Consider the following 25656-nt stretch of genomic DNA (forward strand, 5'->3'; position numbering starts at 1 on the left):
CAATCCCCCCCCCAACGAAAAATATATTGACTTGACAGCTAGAATAGATTGATGCTTCAGCTATCAATGTTTTTTCATAACGGAACTCATTGAAGGATCAGTATTGCAAAGTGAAAACTGTACGTTCCATACTATGAGCATAATGACAACTGATAACAGAGTATGCTCCATTTGCAGGTCTACTTGATCCAGCTACATAACATTATGGATTCCCCCCCCCCCCCAGGATTTATGATGCCATTTTTATCTGATGATGCAGCGGCGTCGGACACGGTACGGTCACTACGGTACTGACCATACCACTTTTTGCCCCCAGGTACCCCATGAATCAATTATAATAATACAGTGGTCCCTTTATAATCCGGCACCATTTGTGCTAAAGAAATTCTGCTGGATTAGGGAGGGTGCTGGATTAACAAATCTTATCTACTATTGTAATGTGCACGAAGAGGACATTTTGGCTAATGAACATTGTGCTGGTTTATAGAGGGTGCTGGTTTATAAAGTGCTGGATTAGAGAGGGACGACTGTACACTGTTGTGGGCTCTAAATTGCCAAAATGTTCGCCTCGGCCACCCCTCCTCCACGAGTAAATTGTTCTTCCGATGTTTGGCCGTACCACACTAAAATACCTTCCGACACCCCTGTCAGATGGTGACCTTGCATGCTAGCTATAAACCCTTCCACACAGGCCCAGCCCTTCCTTTAGCTAACTAACACCTGTATACACCTCAAGTTGCCAGCTACATGCACATGCATAATCATCATGGTCCAGATAGCCTGCAGATGCGACTGGGGATACTGTTGCAGTGTGCACACTGGCTGTACAGTATAACCTTTAAATATAACTGTTAAACAGTTATATTATGCATGTATGAATGCCTTGGGTTTCAGAACACTGCAGTGGTATGGCATGCATCTTGCCGAAGACGCGACCCCCCCCCCCCCCACCGAAAAGCACTGATTACACTGAGATCACTCTTAGCACAGCATTACTGCCATTAGCTAGTACAGTACAGTCAACTTAACTTCGCAAATAACGACTGCGGATATAACGACAATTCGTGAATAACGACAGAATTTCCATGCCCAGAGCAAAGTCCCATCCCACTGTAATACATATAATGAGACTTCGGGTACTAGTATAACGACACTTCGCGAATAAGGTCCATAAGGACACCTTTTTGATGCCCGGCCGAGTGTCGTTATAAGCGAAGTTGGCTATAGGTCTACATTGTCGCACTGAACTTGAAAAATGACCAATCGTGACCGATAGTATCATACACTCTTCACAATCTCTCTTATCCGGACTTCCAAGTAACTTCCGGTCATCTCTGTCTTTCGGGCACCCTGTGGGTGAGTTTTATTGGAAATATTACTACTCCTTTGCCAGTACCGTAAAGTCGCGGATAAAAGCCGGGTTTGCATACGAGCACATCGCGGATAGAAGCCTGAAAATCAAACGGGTCAAATGCATAAGCCTGTCGTGCGTAGAAGCCTGGCTTCTATGCAAGCTCGGATCGGGTAGGTCAAGAGTGCATGCCCTATGTACCATGATGTACGGTGCATAGTAAAACTGCCGCCATACCGGTAGTCAGTGGTAGATCTACGCGTGTCGCGCGTAGAAGCCTGGCTTCTATGTGCATACAAGCCTGGCAAAAATATCAGTGGTGCATATAAGCATGGTTTGCATACAAGCCTGGCTTGCATTAAAGCCTGATGCAGAAAGCGGCTTATGTGCTTATAAGCCCGGCTTTTATCCGCGACTTTACGGTATTTGTGGAAATAGTGACACCATAGGCCAGATCTCTGGTCTGAATTCTGAGCCTTCCCTCCAAGATCGAGTTGTCCTTTTGGCTTCTGACGCCAGAGGGACTGCAAGAGGAGACACTGAGATACAAATAAGTTAACTGTTCATTGTATCTAACTTTGAGTGTGTTTTTCCCTCTGCTCGAGGGCATTTGCCTTGCTGGAAGAACGCGCCCAGCCCATCGTCGCAGCTATGCCAACGGGAGGTGCTTATTCATAGCCGGGTTAGGCCTAGGCACTATGCTGCATGGTCCTTAGGCTTAGGAGCAGATCCAGAGATCTCTACACTGGGGGGTCCAGTTTAGCCAAAACTGACTACTTTCAAGTAGCTGATACAAAATTTAATACACGTATGGTTTCCAGTGCTGGCAGTATTATGCGAAATTTAGGGGTTCCGCGGAACCCCTGGAGCCCCCCCCCCCCCCCCCCCCCTGGATCCGTTGCTCTGCATGACTGCAGGTGCCGCATTGTTTACCTGCGGTGGTTGTGTACTTGTAGTACTAGTACTAGTAGTCACTAGTGCAGTAGTGGTGGCTGCGTGACGCCTGTTGCGTGTTGGCTAGGCTGCAGCTGACGTCGCATCGGGACATTCCGGAAGCCGGATACAGCTGCCACAGCCTGTCACTGACTTAGACTTTGACCTGATCTGGCAGCATGATATGAGTTGTTGCATGCTGTTGTCATGGTTGTGGAGATTGACGCGTCGAGTTCCGGTATATCCGGTGGAGATCCGTGCATGGACGCCGGTTGGTGCAGCAGCCAGCATGCAGGCAGCTGCGAGAAAAGAACCGTCTTCACGAATCAGTGGTGTTGCACACAGCAAGCCAAATGTTCACGCACTGATCTGCTGCCAGCTACTAGTATCCGGCTTTGTGGGCGGCGCGGTGGCGTGTTAGCATTGAGCTACTCATTTTCTCATCATCATCCGAGGCTTTCACAATCACAAACCAATCTTTGGTTCATCTGCCAGTTTCGTACTGCATGCGAGGCGACCTACCAAACTCCAAGGCAAAGGCCTACCCAAAAGACCACCGCGTTATCCGCATGGTTATCAAAACTAACTAACATGAGATTGAGGGTAAGTGTTGAGGTTGGCGACCGCGAACCTACCGTGATTGGCTACAATGACTATGTTGCAGTACAGTGCTTACGAGATATTCGTATGCCGTGCCAGTGCGGCAGTGGCACGGCCCTGGGTCTGACGCAAGCACTGCAGATGTTAGAGTTTTTAGACCTTCCCTTGCCACACTCACTCATAGAGTCATAATCACAGACAGTCATGTCAGGGAATGAAAGTCAATCCGCGTTATCATGGTTTTGTGTGAGAGGTCATCGTGTCTGCGCCCTGCGACTGATCTACCTGCTATTCGTCGCGCTGTCAACATTTTACACAGTTCAAGCTGTCAACAAGGTCAAGACGCAAGTCAGTGCTTGTCCAGCACCTAGCACCTGTCCAGAGACGATGAACTCTCGAGCTAGCTCCCTGCACTGCACTACGGATACAGCTACAACTACAAGTAGCTCATGAGCCCAGTGAAATTTTTGCTGTCACTGCAGCTGCTTCTGCTACACCGACATACTATTACTTGTAGTAGTAGTCTATGCCACTACATCAGCTGACTGTAGCACTAAAAAAGTAAAAAGCAACACTAGCAGCTAGCTGAGCTGATGAGGCGGATATTTCGTGTTTCTCTTTTCGCGGATTTGTTGCCACTGCAAGATGTAGCTAATATAATAGGCGTGTTGCTCTTTCGCCAGCAAGGATGAGTGCTTCTAGCACGTTCGACATTTTATTCAAATGGCTACTCCCACCATTTCTAGTTTGTGGTAAGTTAGTTGCGGCGGAATTATTATAACCTGCGACAGGAACATCAATTGTGTTTGACATTGTTTCACCCTTTTTTTGCAGGCTTCATCTTCCGGATAAACGGTATATCGCTAGGCTATCTGCTATGTCTTCTGGTGGCGGGGCTATGCAAGTCGAGAGAGTTACCAGGTACGGTACACAAGCATTCTCCATGTTCTATGCTACACGTGAAGGCAGGAGTGGGTTGGATTCCAGTTACCACGATTACATCAGCTATGAAAGAATTACATATTTTTTGAACGAAGTCCAGGCCTGCCAGGTGATTGAAATGAATGAAATAAATTTCAATTAATTTGTCGGGGTGTCATGCGAGTCATAAAAATATTCTTTTGGGATTCGCTCGCCGTTTACACTGAGTCCATTTTAAGTCGTGGAGATTGCCCCCTGTGTGCTGGATCGCACTCCATGGATACCGAAAACTCCATACTGTGAACTGCCTAGTGTTCGTGTCGGACATACTTTTAAAATGCAGGTTTTACCGCATTTGGCACACCGTAGTGTATCACTGACAAATGAATAGGCTGGCGGTGCGGGCACACAGCCCCGGGAACTTCTGACTGCGCTTTCAGCGTGGATGGTCATCGCTTGGTGGATATGCCCGTCCCTCTTTATCGGCGAAAGCCTGGGACCATGAAGGGCTCGCATGCTGTGCTCAATACAGCAGAGTGCCATTTATCTGAACGTCAACTTTCCGTGATGCCTTGTCACTCGGAATTGAAAGGGGCAAGAATATGTTCTTGTCGTTTCCCACCCTTAGCACTGAAGGGCATTTGAGCCTACACAGCTTTGCAGGTGCCTGTGGCAAGGCTACGGTGATGTTCATTTGCACCTTCATAGAAAGGCATGGAATGCTTACTGTGGGTGGCTAGCATGAAGTCGTGGATGGCCATTGCGCAATGCAATGTGCTATGGGACCCATGCAAGGGTGTTGTACCACACCTGTTTCGTTGGAGTCCACGGCCACCATAAAAAAAAGAATTCTTCTCCTGTCTATAGTGTAATTTAATACAATCTGTTCTCTCCTGTCAATAGTAGTGTGCTTGCGTAAAGCCTGTTTTCTCTCATTTGCGCTGCACCTGCCACCCTGGTATAGTCAGGCATGGTGGCGGCCTGGCACGAGCGAAACTTCTCTAAGCTGGTTATGTGTTCTCAACACAATTGTAAGCCGGTGATAACGCGGATGTGTGAACTTTGCTTTACTTTTGCTTTTCTCATTTTACTGTGCAGGCGGTGGGCAGCGTGCACTGACAGCAGTCGTGTTTGCTCTGTCCACAGTGAGTTTACTCGGGCAGGCGTTGTTTCAGATCACCAGGACGACGTCTTACGCTGACGACCAGCTGCAGCCAAGTACGTGTATTCCATTTCCTGTTTGATTTGTACGGGGAACTACTACATTGCTCCCTCCCGTCCGACACGTTCCGATCATTTTGTTTTGGAATAACAATTCTACTCGTATTGATTTCGAAACAAGCTACGCTGTACTAGCAGGGGGTGACACTCTTACGTGGGGTCACTGAAAGCATGAGTGGGTCCAGTGTAACTCCTAGTCCATTCGTACATGGGATAAAGTCTGACCGGGGTCCAGGACCAGGTTGACCCTTACCCAGTCTTGTACGGGGGGGTCTGACCAGGATCCAGGGTAGCTCCAAGGGTCCGTTCTTACGCGGGGTAAAATCTGAATGGGGATACAGGTGACCCCCAGGCAACTCTTGCATGGGGTAAAAATCTGTCCGGCGTCCTTCGACTCACTCTTGTGTCACTAGCATCTGAGCAGGGTCTATGTATCCCCCCAGCCCACCCTTGTGTGTGGGAAGTCCTGACCGGGGTGTGTGTGTGTGGGGGGGGGGGGGGGGGGGCGCATGTACTAACAACATGTACACATGATGTCCACTGAGCAACGCACTACAACAACAACAGTGCATGTCCAGGTCTACTCTCCGTATAACGTAATCTCTGGGACCACGCACAAATTATGCTATATCGAGAGTTATGTTATGTAGAAAACTGTGTGTAAAGTACAAGATGTACCTCAAAATGAAGGGTATTACAAGGCGGGTGTAACTGTGCAAACATATACACACTGTACCACCATCAATGCCGCAGAATATATGCACAATAGGACTAAACTGGCTAGCTACGGCTACAGCTTGATCGTACCGCGCATGTGAATCTACGTTGTATCGAGAGTGCGCACGTCGGGGACCGCGCCACATGGTGCGTTATGCCGAGGTTTGCGTTATGTAGGACTAAACTGCCTAGCTACAGCTACCGCTTGATCGTACCGTGCACGTGAATTTATGTTGTGTCGAGAGTGCGCACGTCGGGGACCGCGCCGTAGCGTGTGTTATGTCGAGGTTTATGTTATGTAGGATTATGTTGTGTAGAACAAAATTTGTATGGGAGTGATGCTGTTTCGACGCGGGATTTGATTTTTTTACTTACTAGCGAGGTTTATGTACAAGTGAGAGTTGTTATATCGAGAGCAGACCTGTATTGTGCTAACAGCTTATTCACGTGATTGGTTATTTTCAAGCACATGACGGGAGGGGGGGGGGGGGTAGGAGGTGTGGTCGCTGCCACGTCCACACTAAGTTAAACATGGGAAACACAACATGCATGTACATGTGCCGTATTTTCCGGAGTGTAAGCTGCACCCAGATTTTTTGTCACGAAATGCAGACATCTATCCTGTATTTCATGGTTCATTGGACCATCAATGTGTAAGCCGCACTGACATTTTTTGAGTGAATTACAACACGGCTTATACTCCGGAAAATACGGTGTATTGTATAACTCCACCAGCCAGTATCAAATTGCATATCTGGCCAGTCTTTGCTCTTTTTATTTTATATCTCCGGCCAGCATTTTTTTTCAATGTACTCCATTCGTGCACTGCAGATAATGGCTCAGAGCCTATCTGGCGGCAAGTGGGCTTCAACCAGTAAGTTTTAGAACGAATGATAGCGCTTAGTCTTGTCTCACGCCCTCTCATTCAATCATGTATGATGTGACTTCACGTCACACATCTACGTTTGTGGCCGCTTATTTTTTTATTTTTTTTATATATTTTTAAATCAGAGTAAAAAGTAAATCGGACTTGTTGCATTGACTCTAGCGCTGTGTTCTCTAGCGCTGTGTTCTCTAGTGCTGTGTTCTCTAGCGCTGTGTTCTCTAGCGCTGTGTTGTACTACTCGGCAAGGAGCTTGTCGAGCATTGTGCTTCTGTCCAGCGTTCACACCGCCCTTCTCTGTACATGTACTTGTCTACCTGCTGCATGCGTTGGGTGATGTGCCCTTTCTTCTGCTTGCTCTGTGCTCTGCGTGTGTGTGTTTTTAGAATGTCAGATTTCAGTGGCGGAGAGATGGTGCGGTATGTGCTTCCGGACATTGGCATTTGCCTCCTGTCTCTGACGCTGCTTATCCTGGCTCTGCTCGCCAATAGAAGAACGGAAGACGATGCGGAGGAGGACAGCGTGAAGGACGACAGTGCGGGGGAGGACAGCGTGAAGGACGACAATGCGGAGAATATCGCCACGAACGAGTCAGTACCAGCAGCTGTGTGTTCAATGCACTATACACAATTCTGTAGATGGAAAGTAGACCATTCATATTACTTGGTTTGGAGATGTTAAATCTTCATCATTAAAACAAATATGCTCTCTACCGTGTTCATCACTGGCTGTGTAGATCTATAGCTACAGTGGTAACTACGCAGTGAAAAATAAAATTAGAGGTTGTGTACAGATGGAGGTCTGTAGACTCTTTTTCCAGGGTGACTACATGGTTGTAGTGAAGAAAGTGTTGTGGTCTCCACGGCCGCTGTGTAGATGTAGTTGACACATTGTATGACAGTGTGATGATGGTGTGCTTTATGTATCTCTTTGTTCAGAACTGACAACGGCGCCTATGAGTTGCCGCGGCTTCGGACAAGCACTCTCTTCAACCTCGTCTACTGCCTGCTTCTGTTGCTGGCTGGCTGTGCCTTTCCCAGCATCTTGTCGTTCACGTATCTGGCTTTGTTCATCTGTATTGTGACGCTATGGGCTTCACACTGCACCAAGAGAGGCTCAGACATGCTCTCCATTGTCAAGTATATGATGGTCATCTACGCTGGATTGCAGCTGATACTGCTCTACCTCTATCTGTTCCAGTTCTTTCAAGAAGGCTTGGATTCAGGCACGGTAGTTGCGAGGTGCGTATCCCTCTCTGTTTGCTTTGCTTTTTTTTGCTCTGCGCTGGCTTCTCCTTGTTTTGTTTGGAGATTGTTTGGTGTGTTTGGGTCTGTCTTCAATACATGTCTGTGCTGTTACATGTATTTTGTCCATAGCCCCTGCACTATTATGCTACACAGTTTGTGTTGCGCGGCCCGCACTCATGAACAGTTAATGTGCTTTGTGGGACTAGCACCAAGGCAAGTTTCACCTGTGGCTGAGCTATGCACACACACACATACCTTAACTACCATCACCTTTTTTGGATTCCGGGTGTTTTTCTCCTGCTCATATCTAGTAGTCATCATGTGTCTACACCTGGTGTTGTCTCAGGATTCTAGGTTTGAATGCAATTGTGAACACAACCGACTACGAGCAGCCGTGGGAGTTGAAGCTGCAGGACGACGTCAAGTGGAGCGAATACCTGGCCCCGATACTCATCCTGGTCTTGTACTGGTTCTCGGCACGTGGGGTTGTGTACGAGTCGCAGAGAATACGCCGGCAAGTGCATGGAGATTCACCTGGTACACCGACATCCGCTGAACAGGTTTGTTCACACTATGCATTTCAATCATGTACATACTACATATACAATGCTGCGCAATGAAATCCGATCGCGTGAGTCGAGTTTGCGCCCTGCACCAGTTCGCATCCCAGTGTCCGCAGGTCCAGGGCTGCACAGCGCCCGGCGCGGCATTGGCTCGCTCCATCGGATTTCATTGAGCAGCACTATACTACTTTCCTTGTGCATTCTCTTTTTTCGGCTTTCATCAGAAGTGGAGGGGGGGGGGGGTATTTTCTAAATTAAAAACACCCCTGTTCTAGTTGTTGGTGCAGGCTAAATTTGATTTTTCAAGGAAAACCTTCCGAAGAGGCATCAATCGATTCAGCATGATGCTTCCATTCTCCCTGAAACGTTTCACTTTGGAGCCATGACAAGGACGCTATAGCGATTTGCAGATCGAAAAACCCCAGTTTCGTTCGTCAAGAAGAAAGGCCATGATTGCACACAAACGGTACGGTCCGTGTGGTGCAATGAAGTCCTCAGCCGACCCCTTGCTCCGTGCCTGCACGCATACGCACAAATGCTGTGCGGGTGCTTTTTTGAACGAAGATATTAGTAGTAGAAGATAAGTTCTTTCATTTGTTTCAGAAACGGCTGACGTGAACTGCCCGTCATCAGTTATCAACCAAAATCTTCCGTACTTATGGCCATGCTTTGTTATGCCGTCAAAGTGTAGTGTGTTATCTGGCCCTGCAAGCTGGCTAAGGTGCAGTGGACCACCTGCTCGGTCTTCCAGCAACATGAATGTAACCGATGTTGCCCTTGGGATATATGATGGAGTTTTACCGGCCAGAGACAGGACCTCTGGTGGATGCGCGTTGTTTTGATTCTTGCTCTTGACATGGCGTAACTTTACTTTCTGACGTCGCGCTGCAGCGGCCAGGCAGTAACCACTCAAACGTGCTTGACGTCATTTTGCTGCTCCCCTTGCTATTTTCGTTCGTTTGCTTCGTCGACCACCCTTCGACTTTTGTTCGAACTTGGTATAGACTGTATCCTTTGCAGGTTCATGACTCTCCTAACTCCATGTTGCCCCTTGTCTACAACCATTACAGGGATTGAAATTTCCTGTGCTCTCTGATCCCTTCAAGACTCCTTGACAAAGAGCACAGATGTGTGTTGCATGGATAGTTGGGCCGTCACTACTTACATCGATATGAAACACATATTCAAGGGCTTTCTTGTAAGCAGACACCGGATATCTTGTCTGTTGGGAACACGAAGTAAATGTTGCACCTCCAACACGGCACACTTGCTGCAAATTTGCTGCATGGTCCTTCATTTCGTGCGATTCATCGCAGATGTGTATACATATCCCCCACTGGAAAACAGAGAAAAGAAAAGGCCCATCATATTTTGAGTTCACCATCATATTCAAGACTATGCATGCTGTTGTCTAATCCTCTTCACTACTCCACAAATCACCATTGCCGTCACTCACACAGACCAGTGCACTAAGCGACCAGGTAGGAGAAACAAAGTCAAGATATTTACAAGAAGATTACAGCAAGAAAAGAACCAAGAACAACGATCGCCAAATCGCTGTCATCAGCAAAACGTGCATGCGTGCATGCATTGGCTTACGTGTACATCAGTGCGTGCATGCATGAAGATGAAAGAGTAGAAAAGCAGATGATCACAATCATGCATGATGCATCGATGAGTCAACGTACAACGTAACCATGAATATAATAATAATAATAATAATAATAATTGAATTGTTTGCAGGCAACCTGCCTACACTCAAGAGAGCACTGCATTTCACACAAATCCATTGGTATCGTTACAACGTTTCGGTCTTTATGACCATCATCAGGAATGAAGTGGACATGGAAAGAACAGCAGTATAAAAGAAGGAGGCAAGCAAGCAAAGCGCGGTACATAGTGACAGCGCGCGTAGAGAAGTGCAAAGCACGTCATGGCGGGTGTGCATTACTACATATACATGACAACACAAGCACAAACGGCGAGGAAAGTAGATACTGCGCTACAGCAGTGATAACAGCCCAGTTCCAGTCTCACACCACCAGTGAGGTGTCTAGAGCCCCGCGCCACTCGCAGTAAGGTGGTGTTATAGCAGATCCCAGCCACTGTTATTGTTAATTTCCGGGGATCGCTCCCTGATATTGATGGCCTCCCGGATCCTCCTCCTGGGGCGGTCACGCTCAGAACCGAGAACCCGGATACCTGAGAAAGCCGTTGCTCCCAATGGCAATGGGTCAGATGCATGCTTGGCCGCGAAATGCTCACCCAGCGCGGTGCCGCTCACTGTGTTGCGTGCGTCGTCGTTGTGTTCTTTTGTCCTGGTAGCGAGGCTGCGGTACGTCTCTCCGACATATTTATCACCACATTTGCATTCGAGGTGGTATACAACATTTCGCTCCGTGCATGCCCCCGAACCGGACATGCAGGCGACACAAGCAGCTTTGGGCCGCCCCCGTTTACGGGGCCTGGACGGGTCTACATACCTGCGGCATGGTGGTTTGCGGAGGGCAGACGTGCAAATCATAGAACTTAGACGGCGGTTCCTGTAAATCAGCTGGGCATTTATCTTGTACTTCCGGAGTAATTTATGAATTTTGTTGTGGATATACTCGGTGTGAAACGGTAGGTTGAGGGTGACACGGTATTCATTCTGCACTCTGACACGTCGGGGGCGCATAGCTCGTTCACGTGCCGAAACTATAACTGACTCTGGGAAGTTGTTGAATTTTAGGATGTTGGTTACTTTTTCTTCACTTCTTTTTAGGGTGTCGGCATGTCGCCCTGGTTGTTCGTGAAGTGGGCATGGAAACTAGAGCGGAGTATACTGCTGTTCTTTCCATGTCCACTTCATTCCTGATGATGGTCATAAAGACCGAAACGTTGTAACGATACCAATGGATTTGTGTGAAATGCAGTGCTCTCTTGAGTGTAGGCAGGTTGCCTGCAAACAATTCAAGTATAATGAAGCTGCGTGAAGCGTCCTTCAAAATTTTGAAACGGTTCTCCCCCTCAAGGACTCAGACGCCCTGGTTGTTCGTGAAGTGGGCATGGAAACTAGAGCGGAGTATACTGCTGTTCTTTCCATGTCCACTTCATTCCTGATGATGGTCATAAAGACCGAAACGTTGTAACGATACCAATGGATTTGTGTGAAATGCAGTGCTCTCTTGAGTGTAGGCAGGTTGCCTGCAAACAATTCAAGTATAATGAAGCTGCGTGAAGCGTCCTTCAAAATTTTGAAATAATAATAATAATAATAATAATGGTGACAGCAAAGTTCCGTGTCCAAAAGCGCAGGTGCAGCAAAGAAAAGTCAAAGTAAGTACTATCTATGCAACTAATTATATCGGCGTATCCGACAAACACGCATAACAAACACTGTATCGTAACAACGCACTCGTATCTCAAGGACATTAATCACGTCGTATTGTAGACGTAACGATAGGCAGTAATAATGTAATAAACGACAACGTATTTAAACAGTCACAACAATAAATATCACACTCGTAAATGATGTTATCACAACGACACTCATTCTATTTCAAATTTTCAATACTACATAATACAACTGGAAAACCAATGAAACTTGGTAATCATCTTCGGGCGCTAAAAAGTGCAAGGGGGCATTGGGCTAAAACTTCGTAGCAGTCATCCCTACCATGACAGGCGTCGACTGGTATACGTTCCATTATGTTCTCTTCCACGAAGGGTCGTCTGCGAAGCTTTCGTCTTCGCCAATTCTCGGACAGATCGTGCGTCTTCGCAATGTATCTCCCGTCTCCCTCGGCGGATCAAAACACGGTTTTCGCCAGGAAGCAGACACAATTACTGACTTCGCGGCGGCAGCATCTTTGAGTAGGGAAAATCCAGCAGCTAACCAGGAATTACCAATAAATACGCATAGTACACGATAGAATTTGCGACGACCGTCATTGTGTCATCGCACTATGCATGTGGCATGCACGGGGAAAGGAACACGGAAGAGTCCTTTTCTTACGGCAGCCTGTACTGGCTAGTTACGGTCCTTGTCTCTGATGCTGTCTTTGATGACCACCCTAGTATGTGAGTCAGTAAATTTAAATTTGGTGTCTTGGTTTGCTTGCCGCCTGGTCTGGTCTGGTCTTCATTTCTTCCCAGGAGGAAGTCCTTTCAAGGGATGGCTCCACTCGGGTATCCACTCGCTCCAGCGGGAAGGTGAGTTCCTTTTATTGTTCAGTAACGTGCCTTGTCCGTCGTGCCAAGCCACGTGACAAGCATGCTTCGTAAAATGTGCCTGCATTGACCTTTGAGTGTGTGCAGTGCGTAGGTGTAGGATCTTGTGTAGGCAAGTTAATTTGTGCTGCAGTTCACATTACACAGACCACTGCATACACTTAGTCTGTACATGCATGTGTGGTAAATGACACACAGGGGTACAGTAGAACTCTGATGAGACGTACCCCAATGGCCAGCAGGAAACTGTGTACTTAGTACCCAAAGGACTTCTTATCCCAACATACTTCAGTGTGGATCAATACACCCGGTGCTCTGGACAGTGTCTGTACTAAGCAAGAGTGTGTATTCAAGTGAGTTCTACTGTACATGGGTAGAATCGCTTTGGTGTACGTTTTGGTATTCTGTGCCAGGTATCGATGAAGTGTCGCGATAAGATGACCGAATGCCCCCGGTCCCCTAAAGTTGGTCCTATAGAGATCTGAGTATAGTACGTATTTGACGATTATAAACCTTCCTCTTTCCCTTTCTCCCCTGTTGCAGTTGATCAACGACAAAGGGCGTAGCTTCAAGCGGACGTCCACTCTGTCTGGTGAGAGTGGCAGCGGTGGTGGTGGCGGTGGTGTGGCCGTTGATGGCACGTCATCGTGGCGGCCTCGCAGTATGCACGACCCCGCCGTCATGGTGGTGGTGTCGATGGGAGGAGAGACCAGCGTCGTGGATCCCACTAGCGGTGCGGCGGATAGCGTGGATCCTGAACTGGGCAGCACAACACCCGCCGGTCAGCAGCAGCAGCAGGCACAACCCGATACACAGCAGATAGATGGTGCTGCCGGAAAGGCAAACAAGCAGCGAGAAGAGCAGGAGCCGTTTGACTCCTTACTGGCTTACGGTTACATTGCTGCACTGATTGCCATGATGGTGAGTAGGAGTATTGTTTCAATGATTCGTGGCATATTTTTCATAGAGAGATTACTGAGTACTCGACTCCCCGCCGTTTAGGAGCTGCATCTGACGCCTGCATCATGGGATGGTGGCGTCCCACGGAAGCGGAAAGGTATTTCTTGACCCGCCCTGTACACGGACCCTTAGTTTATTTGAATTTTATTCGTATCTTCTCATCTCCTATCTTCTCTTCGGAAGTACTTTCTACGGAATGGTATACAGTGTAACTATGGTGATTTGCACTACACATCTGACCACTCACAGAACGATTGGGGTCTGCGCCTGACCAGTCCAGGGGCGTCGGAAGGTATTTTAGTGTGGTACAGTCAGCCATCTGAAGTACAATTTACTCGTGGTGGAGTGGTGGCTGAGCCGAAAATTTTGGAAATTTAGATCCAAGATCAGTGTATTTTATTGATTCACGGGGTACCTGGGGCAAAAACTGCCAAAAAATGGTACGGTCAATACCGTAGTGACCGTACCGTGTCCAACCCCCCCCCCCCTGTAGTCTCTGTATGATGGAATAAAACAGCCTGGGGAAGGTTGGTACTGTCTTTGGCACTGCAGAGCCGGTACCCAGGTGCCCAGGAACGGTCTTCGTATGTTTCCAAGCCTGTGAGTGTGTGTGTGTGTGTGTGCGCGCGCACGCGTGCGTGCGTGCTCGGGTAATGAAGTTGTCATATATTCTCCGTCTCCGTCTCCTGGCGCTTATTGTTGTTGCTGTCATGTGTTTTGTGTGTGTTTACACTGTAGGTATGGAGTATTGCCTACCTGTCATGGCTGTCCTTTGCCCTGCTCCTCTTGACGTTCCTCATCTGGGTGTTGCCAGAGCCTGGCAGGGGTTCGGCGATCATGTCGCCATTCCTGGTGTTCTACTCCGCTAGTCTTGTCATTATGGAGTATGTGTATGGGCTGAACCTGACGGACAAGGAGCTACCGCAATATGAGGACGTCGGCCTAGTGCGGCACCCCTACCCATTTGGTCACCTGCTGTTAAAGGCAAGTGCCTGTGTACCTGGGCTGTCAAACTCTTTTCCACCATGGCTGTTGGTCTGGGAAAGAACTTGTTTGGACTGTTTTACCCCTTTGTGGACGAGATGTACGACCCGTACAACTTGTGATCGAAATTTTGCATTGTTCAATCGATCGTAAATCTGTCATTTCTAGGTTATTTTTCAAAGATATTGTAGGTTAATTTGTTCGATTGATCTCCAAAGGCAAATAGATGCCTATCACGGCAATCTCAAGGGCTAAAATGCAGCCAAACCTCTTTAGGATGAACACCAAGGGACCGACGGTATTTATTCGCAATAAAGAGAGTTCGTTTTATCCATAGTGTATACCCAGGGAAGTGATCAAACGTGTCCTTCTGATCATTTTGTTTTCCTCTCGAACAGGTCCTATTCTTCTGTGTCGTTCTCATACCAATGTATTACTTCTTCTCCGAGGACTACAAGAAAAGCGTCAAGCGCAATAAGGCTATCCATGAAACAGCCAAGCAAAATGTCAAGGACAAAGCAGGCACGGAGAAAAGATCGCCAAATGCCGCTACCGGCAAAGATGCTTTGCGTGAAGACCGTGCTAGTTCTATTGCCATGCAAGACTTACGGCATGCTGATCAAGGTGAGTTGGGGAAGGGAGGAGGGTTATTATTATCATTATTATTATACGCTTGTTCTCGTTGACATCACCAAGCAAGCTTGGCTAGTCTTCGCATAAGCCGAATGAACAAAAGAAATGAGGAACGAGCGAGGCCAATGAGGTGAACACATGCTTGCAACTGCAGAATAGGCAAAAGGAATACATAAGGAGAGTTCATGATGAGACGAGACGAAGTGCGTAATATTGTCCAGGCGTGCGCTTCACACCTGTGTCTCACGATTGTTGGTGCATGTGTGCGTGCATGCATTGTATGCTTTTGTGTATGCTTTTGTGTGTGCTTTTTGCATGTCGACAGGACCTGATGAAGGACCTGGCAGTTCTGATGAAACTCCCATGCGCGACACCGATGCGAATACAGATCAGGGAGATGGCGCAGGAGATGCCAGTGAGGATGCCGATGGCAACGCAGAAGACAAGACACGCCGGCCGATTCTCTGGGTCATCACGGTGAACATTGTGGCAGTGCTGACCAAGTATTGGATTGTAGTGTGCCTTGTGCTCTACCTGATAGCCAGTCTGCTTCCCAGTGTGTCTGTCTTCAAGATCATCTACATGGCTTTCTTCCTGCTCTTTCTCATCACCAGCCAGGTACAGTGCCTAGTCGTTCTACTCTCACCGTATTTGATGCCTTCTATGGTCTGCGTTTCGTGCAAAGTTAAGCTCCCACTCTTAGCAACTGCGCCTATTGCTTGAATGATGACCAGTGGCAATTGTGATAGCCCATTCATGGTGGTATAGAAGTGTTGAAAAAGCATACATGTATGTGGACACATAGTACATTTTCTTTTAGTTGAAACCTTTCTTTTAATTAAGGTAACTGCAAGAAACCTCAGGACTTCTATGAAAAAAAGTACTGCAGTTTCTGAAATCCCCCCCCCCCCCCCCCCTCTCTCTCTCTCTCTCTCTCTCTCCTGGTCTGTGACCAATGTTTTTTTCTCTCTGAAGAAAAGTAGTGTTACTATGACGTGTGTTTGTTTGCTTTTTCTTGTGTGCGTGTATGGGTATACCTGTCCATGCATCTTTGTGCTATGCAGCTGACCGGTGCATGCTGTGTAGGGTTCCTGCATGCCTTCTGGTGTCTGGCAGTGATGTACTCCATGTTTGTAGTGGCTACACTCTACTCCTATCAGTTCAGCTATGTGGCTGATAACTGGAATATCACACTGCCATCACAGGACTGGTGAGTGGCCATGTCATGTCATTAGCAAATGTTGTGCGTGCCTGAAGATATGGACTTGTGCGAATACATACACACATGAACTCACAAGTATTCACGCACATGCACACATGGACGCATGCACACACATATGCGCGCGCACACACATACACACACACACACACACACACACACACACACACACACACACACACACACCTCAGACCTCAGACCTCAGACCTGCCCATCGCAGAAGCGATGATAGCGAACAGCTATGTTAGACATGGCAACTTGTGCTGGGATTACACCATTCAACAGCTTGCAAGGCTGATGAATTGACCGCCACTATTTTTAGCACACACACACATACACATACACACGCACACACACACACACACACACACACACACACACACACACACACACACACACACACACACACACACACACACACGCACACACACACACACGCACACACCCGATCAACGAAACGCACTGCTTGTGTCTCCATACATCTACCTCATAGATATGAACTTGACTGGACACGTGCATATACATGTATGCTTTGTGTTGGTACAGGATTGATGATCTGGGATTGGAATCCTACCGCACCTACTTCAACGACTCGTTTGACGCACCGGACTCCAGTCTGGACAGTGGACAGCTGTTTGTAAACCTCCTCTTGCCCGTCACCGTGCTGCTATTCGCTGTCATGTATCTACGCTTCTTCTACGCACCTTCACCATCCACCGAGTACCTGCTCTACAAGGCTGAAGCCAGGGAGAAGAAGAAAATATACAAGGCTGAAAATAAAGAGAAGAAGAAGTTGATCAAAGCGGAGCAGAAGGAAGAAAAGAAACGAAATCAGGTGAGCACCATGCTCAAACGTTGGGCTTCTCCCAGTGTTTGTTGTCTGAAGCAGCAGAATTACCTGCCACAGTTGTTATGTGGCCAAAGAAATTCGACCCGTGAGCCAAAAGCAGCGCCAAGGCTCATACGGCCACCTCGGCCCTCAGATGGGTTTTGGACCATGCATGATGTAATGGAAATGGAATCACGGCGCTGCTTTTAACTCACGTGTCGAATTTCTTTGGCCATGGCCGTAGTATGGCAAGTACTGTTGTGTCAGTAATTTTCAAAGAGAGATGCCCGCTTGGAGTTGCAGATGTGCAAGGTGACATCTGACCCAATGTGCATGTTGGCATCACAGACTTGCGTAACTTCTGACGGCCTGGAAGTTGTATGAATGCTGCTGGGTACGTAGCGTGTTTTGTCCAATCTGTGTGTGTGTGTGTGTGTGTGTGTGTGTGTGTGTGTGTACGCACGTGCATGCGTATGTGTGTGTACGCACACGTATGCGTATGTGTGTGGTACTAGTATGCTTCACTGCTTCAGGACTTGTGTGTCTCTCCTATCATGATTGTGGACTATAAAACCCATGCTCGTCTATTGTATCCCTTCCCGATTTGTATTAGGAGCGGTCTGGCAGTGGACGTAGGGCTGGTCGTGGCGGAAGTGCCAGGCGTACTGATGTTCCTGATAGTTCCATAGTAGAGGACGCATCTCCTGGCTCTGGTGCTACTTCTCCAGTTGAAGAATTAGACGCTAAAACGAGACAAGAGGGGCAGTCGGCCTCCGCAGCTGCGACTGCTACTTCTCAGGCTATACTGGCTGGTGAGTCTTTCTTGTTTGGTTACGTGTGTGTCTCTTGGGCATGGATGTCTCTCTCTCTCTCTCTCTCTCTCTCTCTCTCTCTCTCTCTCTCTCTCTCTCTCTCTCTCTCTCTCTCTCTCTCTCTCTCTCCTCCTCGCTCTCTCTCTCGCTCTCTCGCTCTCTCGCTCGCTCTCTCTCTCTCTCTCTCTCTCTCTCTCTCTCTCTCTCTCTCTCTCTCTCTCTCTCGCTCTCTCGCTCTCTCGCTCTCTCGCTCTCTCGCTCTCTCGCTCTCTCGCTCTCTCTCTCTCTCTCTCTCTCTCTCTCTCTCTCTCTCTCTCTCTCTCTCTCTCTCTCTCTCTCTCTCTCTCTCTCTCTCTCTCTCTCTCTCTCTCTCTCTCTCTCTCTCTCTCTCTCTCTCTCTCTCTCTCTCTCTCTCTCTCTCTCTCTCTCTCTCTCTCTCTCTCTCTCTCTCTCTCTCTCTCTCTCTCTCTCTCTCTCTCTCTCTCTCTCTCTCTCTCTCTCTCTCTCTCTCTCTCTCTCTCTCTCTCTCTCTCTCTCTCTCTCTCTCTCTCTCTCTCTCTCTCTCTCATTTGACAATATATTGCACTAAGTTAGTTTGGTAATATCACATAGAAATACATGATGAGGAACATTCCGGGCCTCTCATTATGGAGTTGTCTGTTGCTATGCTTGTGTTGTACGCTTGAAGGTGATGACACCGGTCAGCCTAATGACTCGACCGCTGGCGGTGACACACCGAAGAAGGAGCCTAATCGCATTGTTGTGTGGATCCGTAACCTCGTTTGGCTGATCGTTCTCAAGCTGTACTCGCTTATCAGATGGTTCTTCACTATGTTGATACGCTGCCTGGATGTACACATGGGCAAAGTCATACTGCTTGTTATCCTCGCCGTCAGTCTTGAGGAGGTATGTCACAATGCAATGTTAGGTAAACTAACACCCATCCTGTATGCACGCTAACTGTTATTCTCAGGTCACATGTCATTATTGATTTGACTGGGGTATTGTCACATGACCCATCACTAATCACCCATGCAATCTGCCAGTGTCCTCGCATGTACATCTGTAGTTCTAGTTAAACAGGTGGTCAGTCACAACTGCAATTAGCTTTGAGTGTGATCGGTTGTGTGATTGGTCATGTGATCGGTCATATGATCAGCATAACCTCTACGATAGCAGGGTGCTGGCCGGTCACAGCTGTTCCCAAGGGGCCATCTAACAATATGGCGACTTTTGAGCCGTTATAACTTAGATAAATCCCAATGGGTTTTTATATTTCGAAGGCAGTTATGGCATTTTCACATCAAAACCATGACGAACCAAATTATTTATTTACTTGATGTCACGTGATATTGATGCATCCTTGAAAATATTAGGTGGGCGCAGCCGCAGATATGGAGAAAAAGAAAAAATTGAAGTAAGAGGTAGCTGCTAGACTTCAAACAAGATGGAAGGCCGAGGGAGCGAGATGCGAAATTTCAGATATCGATACGTCAACAAACAAAATGCAAAGGCACGGTTCTCTGCGACGATTTCCTCCTTCTGCTAACTGGATAGACCGGCTCGCGTTGTGGAAGAGTTGCAATCAAATGTGTCTGGGCAACGGACTTTGAGGCGCTCCAAGGGATTGCGGATGGCCTCGTGGTGTTTCCTCAACTCGTAGAAGCGGGCATGGATGCTCTCACTCCCTTGCTCTGCGAGGAGACCAAGGCCAACACCTTGCCGGTTGATAGACGGCACGACATGCACCTCCAATAGGTGCGATTTAGGCGTGAGTGTGGCTGCACTGTGTGCATCACCATTTTTCCACTGTTCCTGTAGGTGCTGTGTCACAGTCTCCACTGTGGCAGCAGGTATGTCAAGCTGGCCTGGAGAAAGGAGAAGAGTGTACTGGAGTTGCTGCTGCACTGAATTTAGTTGTTGCGTAATTGCAGCAATCTCCTCCTCTGTTCTGCTGGCGTACGAATGCAGTAATGAGAGCTTTTCAAAGCTGCCAGCGTCACCAGCTACTGCAGGTGGAATGGAACCGGCAATGGCACTAGACTCAGTGGCTACAAGAAACACATAGTCTGCTGTAGCAGCAGTGGGTGCAAGAGCAGCGGTGTCTACTGTAGATGCAGCGGCCCCAGGAGCAATGATTGTGTTGACTTTTGTGTTTCGCTGTGGCTAGTTAGCAATTTCGTAATTTCAGTGATGGGCAAGAAAACAAAAAAGAGAAGGACACGAAGCACTGCAAGAGAGCGCTCCGAAAAAGGCTTCGCTCGCACGGCAGCCTACGCATGCCGTGCCAGCGTACTGTGTATATCTTCCACTGGAAGCAGAGAAAAGAAAATGCCCATTGTATTAATTTTGTGAGTTCACCGTCATATTCAAAACAACTTGCAAGAATATAAAAGAGAACTCCCTGAGGATGCGAGGAAAACCGAGAGTGATGAAAGAAAAACTCGAGAAGACCTCCCAAGAGCATGATGAAGGTAACTACAAAATGTGCTGACAGTAATTTCAGTCTACATCTATTCTATTGCACCAAACCAGAAAGCAACTTCCTTCTCCTTTGAGCAAGCAAGGCAAGTTTGGTACCAACATGTTCTGTTACACGTCCGCTTTCCTCTGCCGGGGATTTATGTAGGGCTAGCAGCAGTAAATCGCGGAAGAATGTGAGCAACTCACCTAAATTTGATCGTAAAATGATTTGATTTTCTGCAAAATCAGCAGGTGCCTGCCGCCAAATTAGTTGGCCAAAAATTGCTGCCTGGAATAGCCGTGCGGTGAGGTCCAACCGCTTGTGGCAAGTTGCATGGCAGTTGGGTTCATTGAGCCGGGTTGCACGGCCGCAGGGTGGCGCGTGCGGCTTGACGTAGGGTACACAGAAGTGCACAGTGGTTGGGGTTCACCGGCCACTACTGTGCACAGGGGCGTCGGAAAGTATTTTAGAGTGGTACGGGCAGCCAGCTGAAGTACAGGGTGGTACGGGCAGCCAGCTGAAGTACAGGGTGGTATAGGCAGCCAGCTGAAGTACAATTTACTCGTGGGGTCAGGTCGGCTCTTCTGAAGAATTTCGCAATTTAGAACCCAAATCAGTGCCTTTTATTGATTCACTGGGTACGTGGAACAAAGAGTGGTACGGTCAATAGCGTAGTGACCGTAGCGTGTCCGATGCCCCTGCAGTATACTCTGGTGCTTACTACTAGTACATGTACTCTGAACAGATTTTCTGCTCCACTTGTCGATTTGCCTGACAGAAGCCCGCTACAAACAGATTCACATCTACGTTGCAAAATGATATCTATTCGTTAGCGGTGTTGTGAACGCAGGAGATTTTATCAGTTGAATTTGAGCTGATGGCAGACGTAGACAGGCCGAGTGTATTCTTGTCGCCATAACACCAGTGCTGGGTACGTACTATGTACTGACATTGTATGGTATACTTGCACAATGTACATGTTGCTGCGTGATGCCTCTTGATGCTTTCTGTGCAGGTGTGCTGCGCCAATCTGTTTGCAGTGATCTTTGTGTGCATCACATTGCTCTACTCGCACAACACAATGCTGAGCTATGCATTGTTTGACTTGTGGGCTGTCATCAGTATCCTGGCCAAGATGGGCTTTCAGCTAAAGAGTGTGCGCAACTATCGAGCCGACCAGTTCTTCTTCAGAAACTGCACCGGCAACGTGAGTTGACATGCATGTTGTATCTTTTTTTACTCCGGCTCTCTTTCTCTCATTTACATGCACACATGCATGTACATGTAGGTGTCCACACGCACACGCACACACACACACACACACACACACACACACACACACACACACACACACACACACACACACACACACACACACACTTGTACTTGCTCACTGCCAAAACTGTTCACGTGGGTCTCCCCGGGAGAGGGGAGAGAGACTCAAAAGGAATCTTGGAAAGATGACTCAATTGGCTATTGAACCGCCCAACGGCCGACACCCCCTGAAATCCCCAAAACTCTGGGTGGACTTGAAAATGATTCCACTTATGGGCTCACCACACCTCAGTAAGTGGGTGAGGACAAGGTGCAGAAAAAGGATTGACGGCATCATGGTATCCGTCCTGGGATCCAACTGCAGTTACCCCTGCCCCCAGTGAAGGTAATACTTGCTACTAGTGTGGGTGGCTAAATCAGAGTGGATCTGATATAAGCTTCACTAGCACCATTTATTACACAAGAGTTAATCTAGCCAGAAGCAGTCCATGGTTAATAGGGTATTCACACGACTTGAAAAATGAACGAAAACACTTATAAAAGTGGACAAGCTGCCCATCGGATTCACACATACAACAGACTCGTGCAAATCTCGCATGCGTCTGTGAACTCATGTACCTCGAGTACCATACTCAAGTACTCTCGCTTTTTTTACACGCACACAAAGCACAAACGTGGGCCTAGGACCCCCGATCAAGTTTATCAAGATTTTGCACGCTCTAGGGTCACACGAGTAAAAAGAGTACCACACACGTGAGTTTTCGCGTCGTGTGAATCCCCTATAACAGGTATGTAGACTTCAAATAGAAAGTATATGAACCCTGGAACCAACAAAGGTGGCAGGTACAACATTGCACCTTCAAGCAGCCGAGCCTGTTGGCAACAGACCCAACATTGGAACCCTTAGCAAACAACGGTAACACTATATGAGCCTGGATCAGCAAAAACCATCACATGTGCAACATTTTCGAAAAATATTTTTGTGCTCCAGATTGATCCACAACCGCTGATAACCAGTCTCAAGAAATTTTAGATCAATCACAGCACCGTAAGTGACCAAAAAATGCGGTACACCACATCTCTGTACAAATGTTGGAAGTGGCATTTCTGTGTAGGATGCAAGTATGAGCGTTGGTATGTGTCTGATCCTGTTAGGCATTGCCATCACTCAGCCGGCTAACAAGGAGGAATTTTATAGTCCTTGGGGGGTGTACTCAGACACTGGCTCGTCCAAGTAAATCATTGGCTTCACTGACTATCGCGCAGCTAACAGCATATGGCCAAGTTCCAGGGGCTGATATTGCATCCACACCAGGCTCTGTACTGATGCTCTCCAAGCCCTTCACTTCCATGAAAGAATATCTGCACACACGGAGTGCAATCACAGCAGCTGTGACTACTTAGCACACAGGCTCATGAGCATGAGGTACGTACTAGGTGCAGATACATTCAACGGTTACCTAACCCTACAGGAACATATTTTTTTGAATTATTTTGGGAGCTGCTGCATGGACCAAATAAATGTTTCAAGTAACGTTGCTCAGTGTCCAAGCCAACGAAGCAGATCTTGTCTGGCGCTAGCTCTCGTTGCTCTTCCAGTCGTGAATCGAGACGCCTTTGCTCTGCATCGTCACTGTCGATATCCGACAAATTTACTAGTGAAGGAGTCGTTCATCGCTCAACAATATCCACTCGAGTCGTCGTCATTCTCATCAGCGCTGCTTTCTTCCACACGAAGTCTGCAGCCTCGCCGAGTCGCTTTGCGGCAGGAGAGAGTCGTCCTCTGGAGCTCCGCGGCTTTCACCTGACTCCCTTGATGAGCAATCGCCATCCCAGTCATCACCAAAAAATGTCGTGTCGTGATTGGCGTCAACGACGATCGATGCGCGTGCGATGCTCGCGCCCCGCGATCGTACCTATTCGCCAGCCAAGCTCAGGTACGTGGGGTTTCCCAGCCGTGTCTCCTCACTTGCCTGGGGCTCGCCTAGCTAGCTAGTCACTGACAAACAAACAAACACGGGCTTGTCAGGCGGAAAGAAAGACTGGTGACAAGAAAGACAGAAAGGTGGTGGGTAGTTGTTAGGTCCGCGACTTTTCTTTCGCTCGACTTCAACGTCACTTTTTGATCAACTTGATATCAAACACAAGCGATGGTTTTCGCTGATCCGGGCTCATATTTTACCTACTCGTACCTAGATCACCCAAATAGCGTTGAAGCTGCAGCGTAAAAACGTTATGGGGGCTGATTTATCGTTGTGACCAACGGTACGTTTTTTGGCCAAATAGTGCATACTGTAAAAGCCATTATTCTAACGAGGCGCATATATAACGATTTCCGAAAATTGACTAGTTTACGTGTACCAAAGGTAACGATTCTCACTCATTCTCAACGCTCAATAGGACAGTATATTATGTATCGATTTCTGTATAACGATTTCTATTTTAACGGCAGATTTCTCCTCGTTAACTCGTTAGAGTTAGCACTTCGTTATATATATGGCTTTTACAGTAGTCCGTACGAATTTCACCTTGTATCGCGTATATGGTGACATAAATGGTTGTACCGCGCGAAGTAAAAGCTATTCTCGTGGCAACAGCGTACTAAAAATAGCGTGCATCTTGCTAAAGGTCGAGCCCAAATCACGGTATTTTCCCCCGTAAATATCGATATTTTTTTCAAGACGATATTTGTTCATTTCTCCCCAGACCCCTCCCTCCCCCCTCAAAACGAACATACACATGTTTATGCAAGGGATCGATATTTTTTATTGAAGTTCAATTTCCTCATGAAACGTGACCAGCTGCAACTCTAATTTCATCATACACCTAGGTTTATGTTGCCACGGTTGCACAACCTTGCCATGGCTATGCTCACGAGGTGGACTTTCACTTTGTGTAGGTCTTAAACTACATGTTCGAACAGTGCCCGTCCATAGATAGAGTTCGATATTTTTTTCTGCAAAGACGAGACGAACAGGGCCCAACCCCCCCCCCCCCCCCCCAAACGAACGAATATCTTCTCTAAAAAACATCGATATTTGTGGACGGCCCCTTACGATAATACAGTTACAACATAACGTTGTTTGCTAAGGGTGTCTATTATCTGGCATAAGTGTACCCACCAACCGAACTAGCTGACACACACACACGCATGCACGCACACACACACACACGCACGCACACACACACACACACACACACACACACACACACACACACACACACACACACATAACGTTGTTTGCTAAGGGTGTCTATTATCTGGCATAAGTGTACCCACCAACCGAACTAGCTGACACACACACACACACGCATGCACGCACACACACACACGCACGCACACACACACGCACGCACACACACACACACACACACACACACCAAAAAACACACACACACACCAAACACACACCTGTCCTGTCCTGTTGAGCCACTGCCATGAAGGTTACGTGGGCCCCGGAGGGGCAGCTGAGAGAGAGAGGAGGAGCACACAGCCCTGTGACGATCCAGGTGATGCGGTAAGCGAAATCGGCGGGAGCAGGCGCAAACACATGTGAAGCCCTGACGGTCCTGAACGGTCGGACGACTACAAGTCCGTGAGCAGTGATGACGGGCGCGGCCACGTGTAGACGCAAAGCAGCGGTCACAAGCCTGGCAGTGAGCGACACAGCACAGCGGAGAAGCAGGCAGCGGCAGGGGCGCACCCACTGCTGACTGGGGGTAAGCACACTTGTGTCTTGCCAGACCCCCACGGGACTTCAGCCAACGGCCACACTCTCCACACTGGCATGCACCTTCCTGCTCCGCAACCGGCTTCGCACGCTCAACCTTA

General features: G+C 47.9%; 1 protein-coding gene across 2 annotated transcripts in view; it reads left to right on the forward strand.

Moving 5' to 3' along the window:
- Nucleotides 1-3296: 3296 nt before the first annotated feature.
- LOC135817699 (piezo-type mechanosensitive ion channel component 1-like) overlaps nt 3297-25656 on the forward strand; it is a 58010-nt gene continuing 35650 nt past the window's right edge. For both annotated transcript variants that reach the window (XM_065330930.1, XM_065330931.1), the window contains exons 1-17: nt 3297-3636; nt 3719-3805; nt 4904-5023; nt 6575-6617; nt 7013-7216; nt 7565-7867; nt 8220-8433; nt 12574-12630; nt 13192-13569; nt 14347-14592; nt 14991-15216; nt 15551-15843; nt 16290-16435; nt 16991-17279; nt 17887-18085; nt 18774-18991; nt 21565-21756. In XM_065330930.1, coding sequence (XP_065187002.1) covers nt 3573-3636; nt 3719-3805; nt 4904-5023; nt 6575-6617; nt 7013-7216; nt 7565-7867; nt 8220-8433; nt 12574-12630; nt 13192-13569; nt 14347-14592; nt 14991-15216; nt 15551-15843; nt 16290-16435; nt 16991-17279; nt 17887-18085; nt 18774-18991; nt 21565-21756 — 3279 coding nt within the window. In that variant the 5' untranslated portion in view covers nt 3297-3572. The remainder of the gene's footprint in view (nt 3637-3718; nt 3806-4903; nt 5024-6574; nt 6618-7012; nt 7217-7564; nt 7868-8219; nt 8434-12573; nt 12631-13191; nt 13570-14346; nt 14593-14990; nt 15217-15550; nt 15844-16289; nt 16436-16990; nt 17280-17886; nt 18086-18773; nt 18992-21564; nt 21757-25656) is intronic.

This window comes from Sycon ciliatum, chromosome 5 (genome assembly GCF_964019385.1).
Source record: "Sycon ciliatum chromosome 5, ocSycCili1.1, whole genome shotgun sequence".
Lineage (NCBI taxonomy): Eukaryota > Metazoa > Porifera > Calcarea > Leucosolenida > Sycettidae > Sycon > Sycon ciliatum.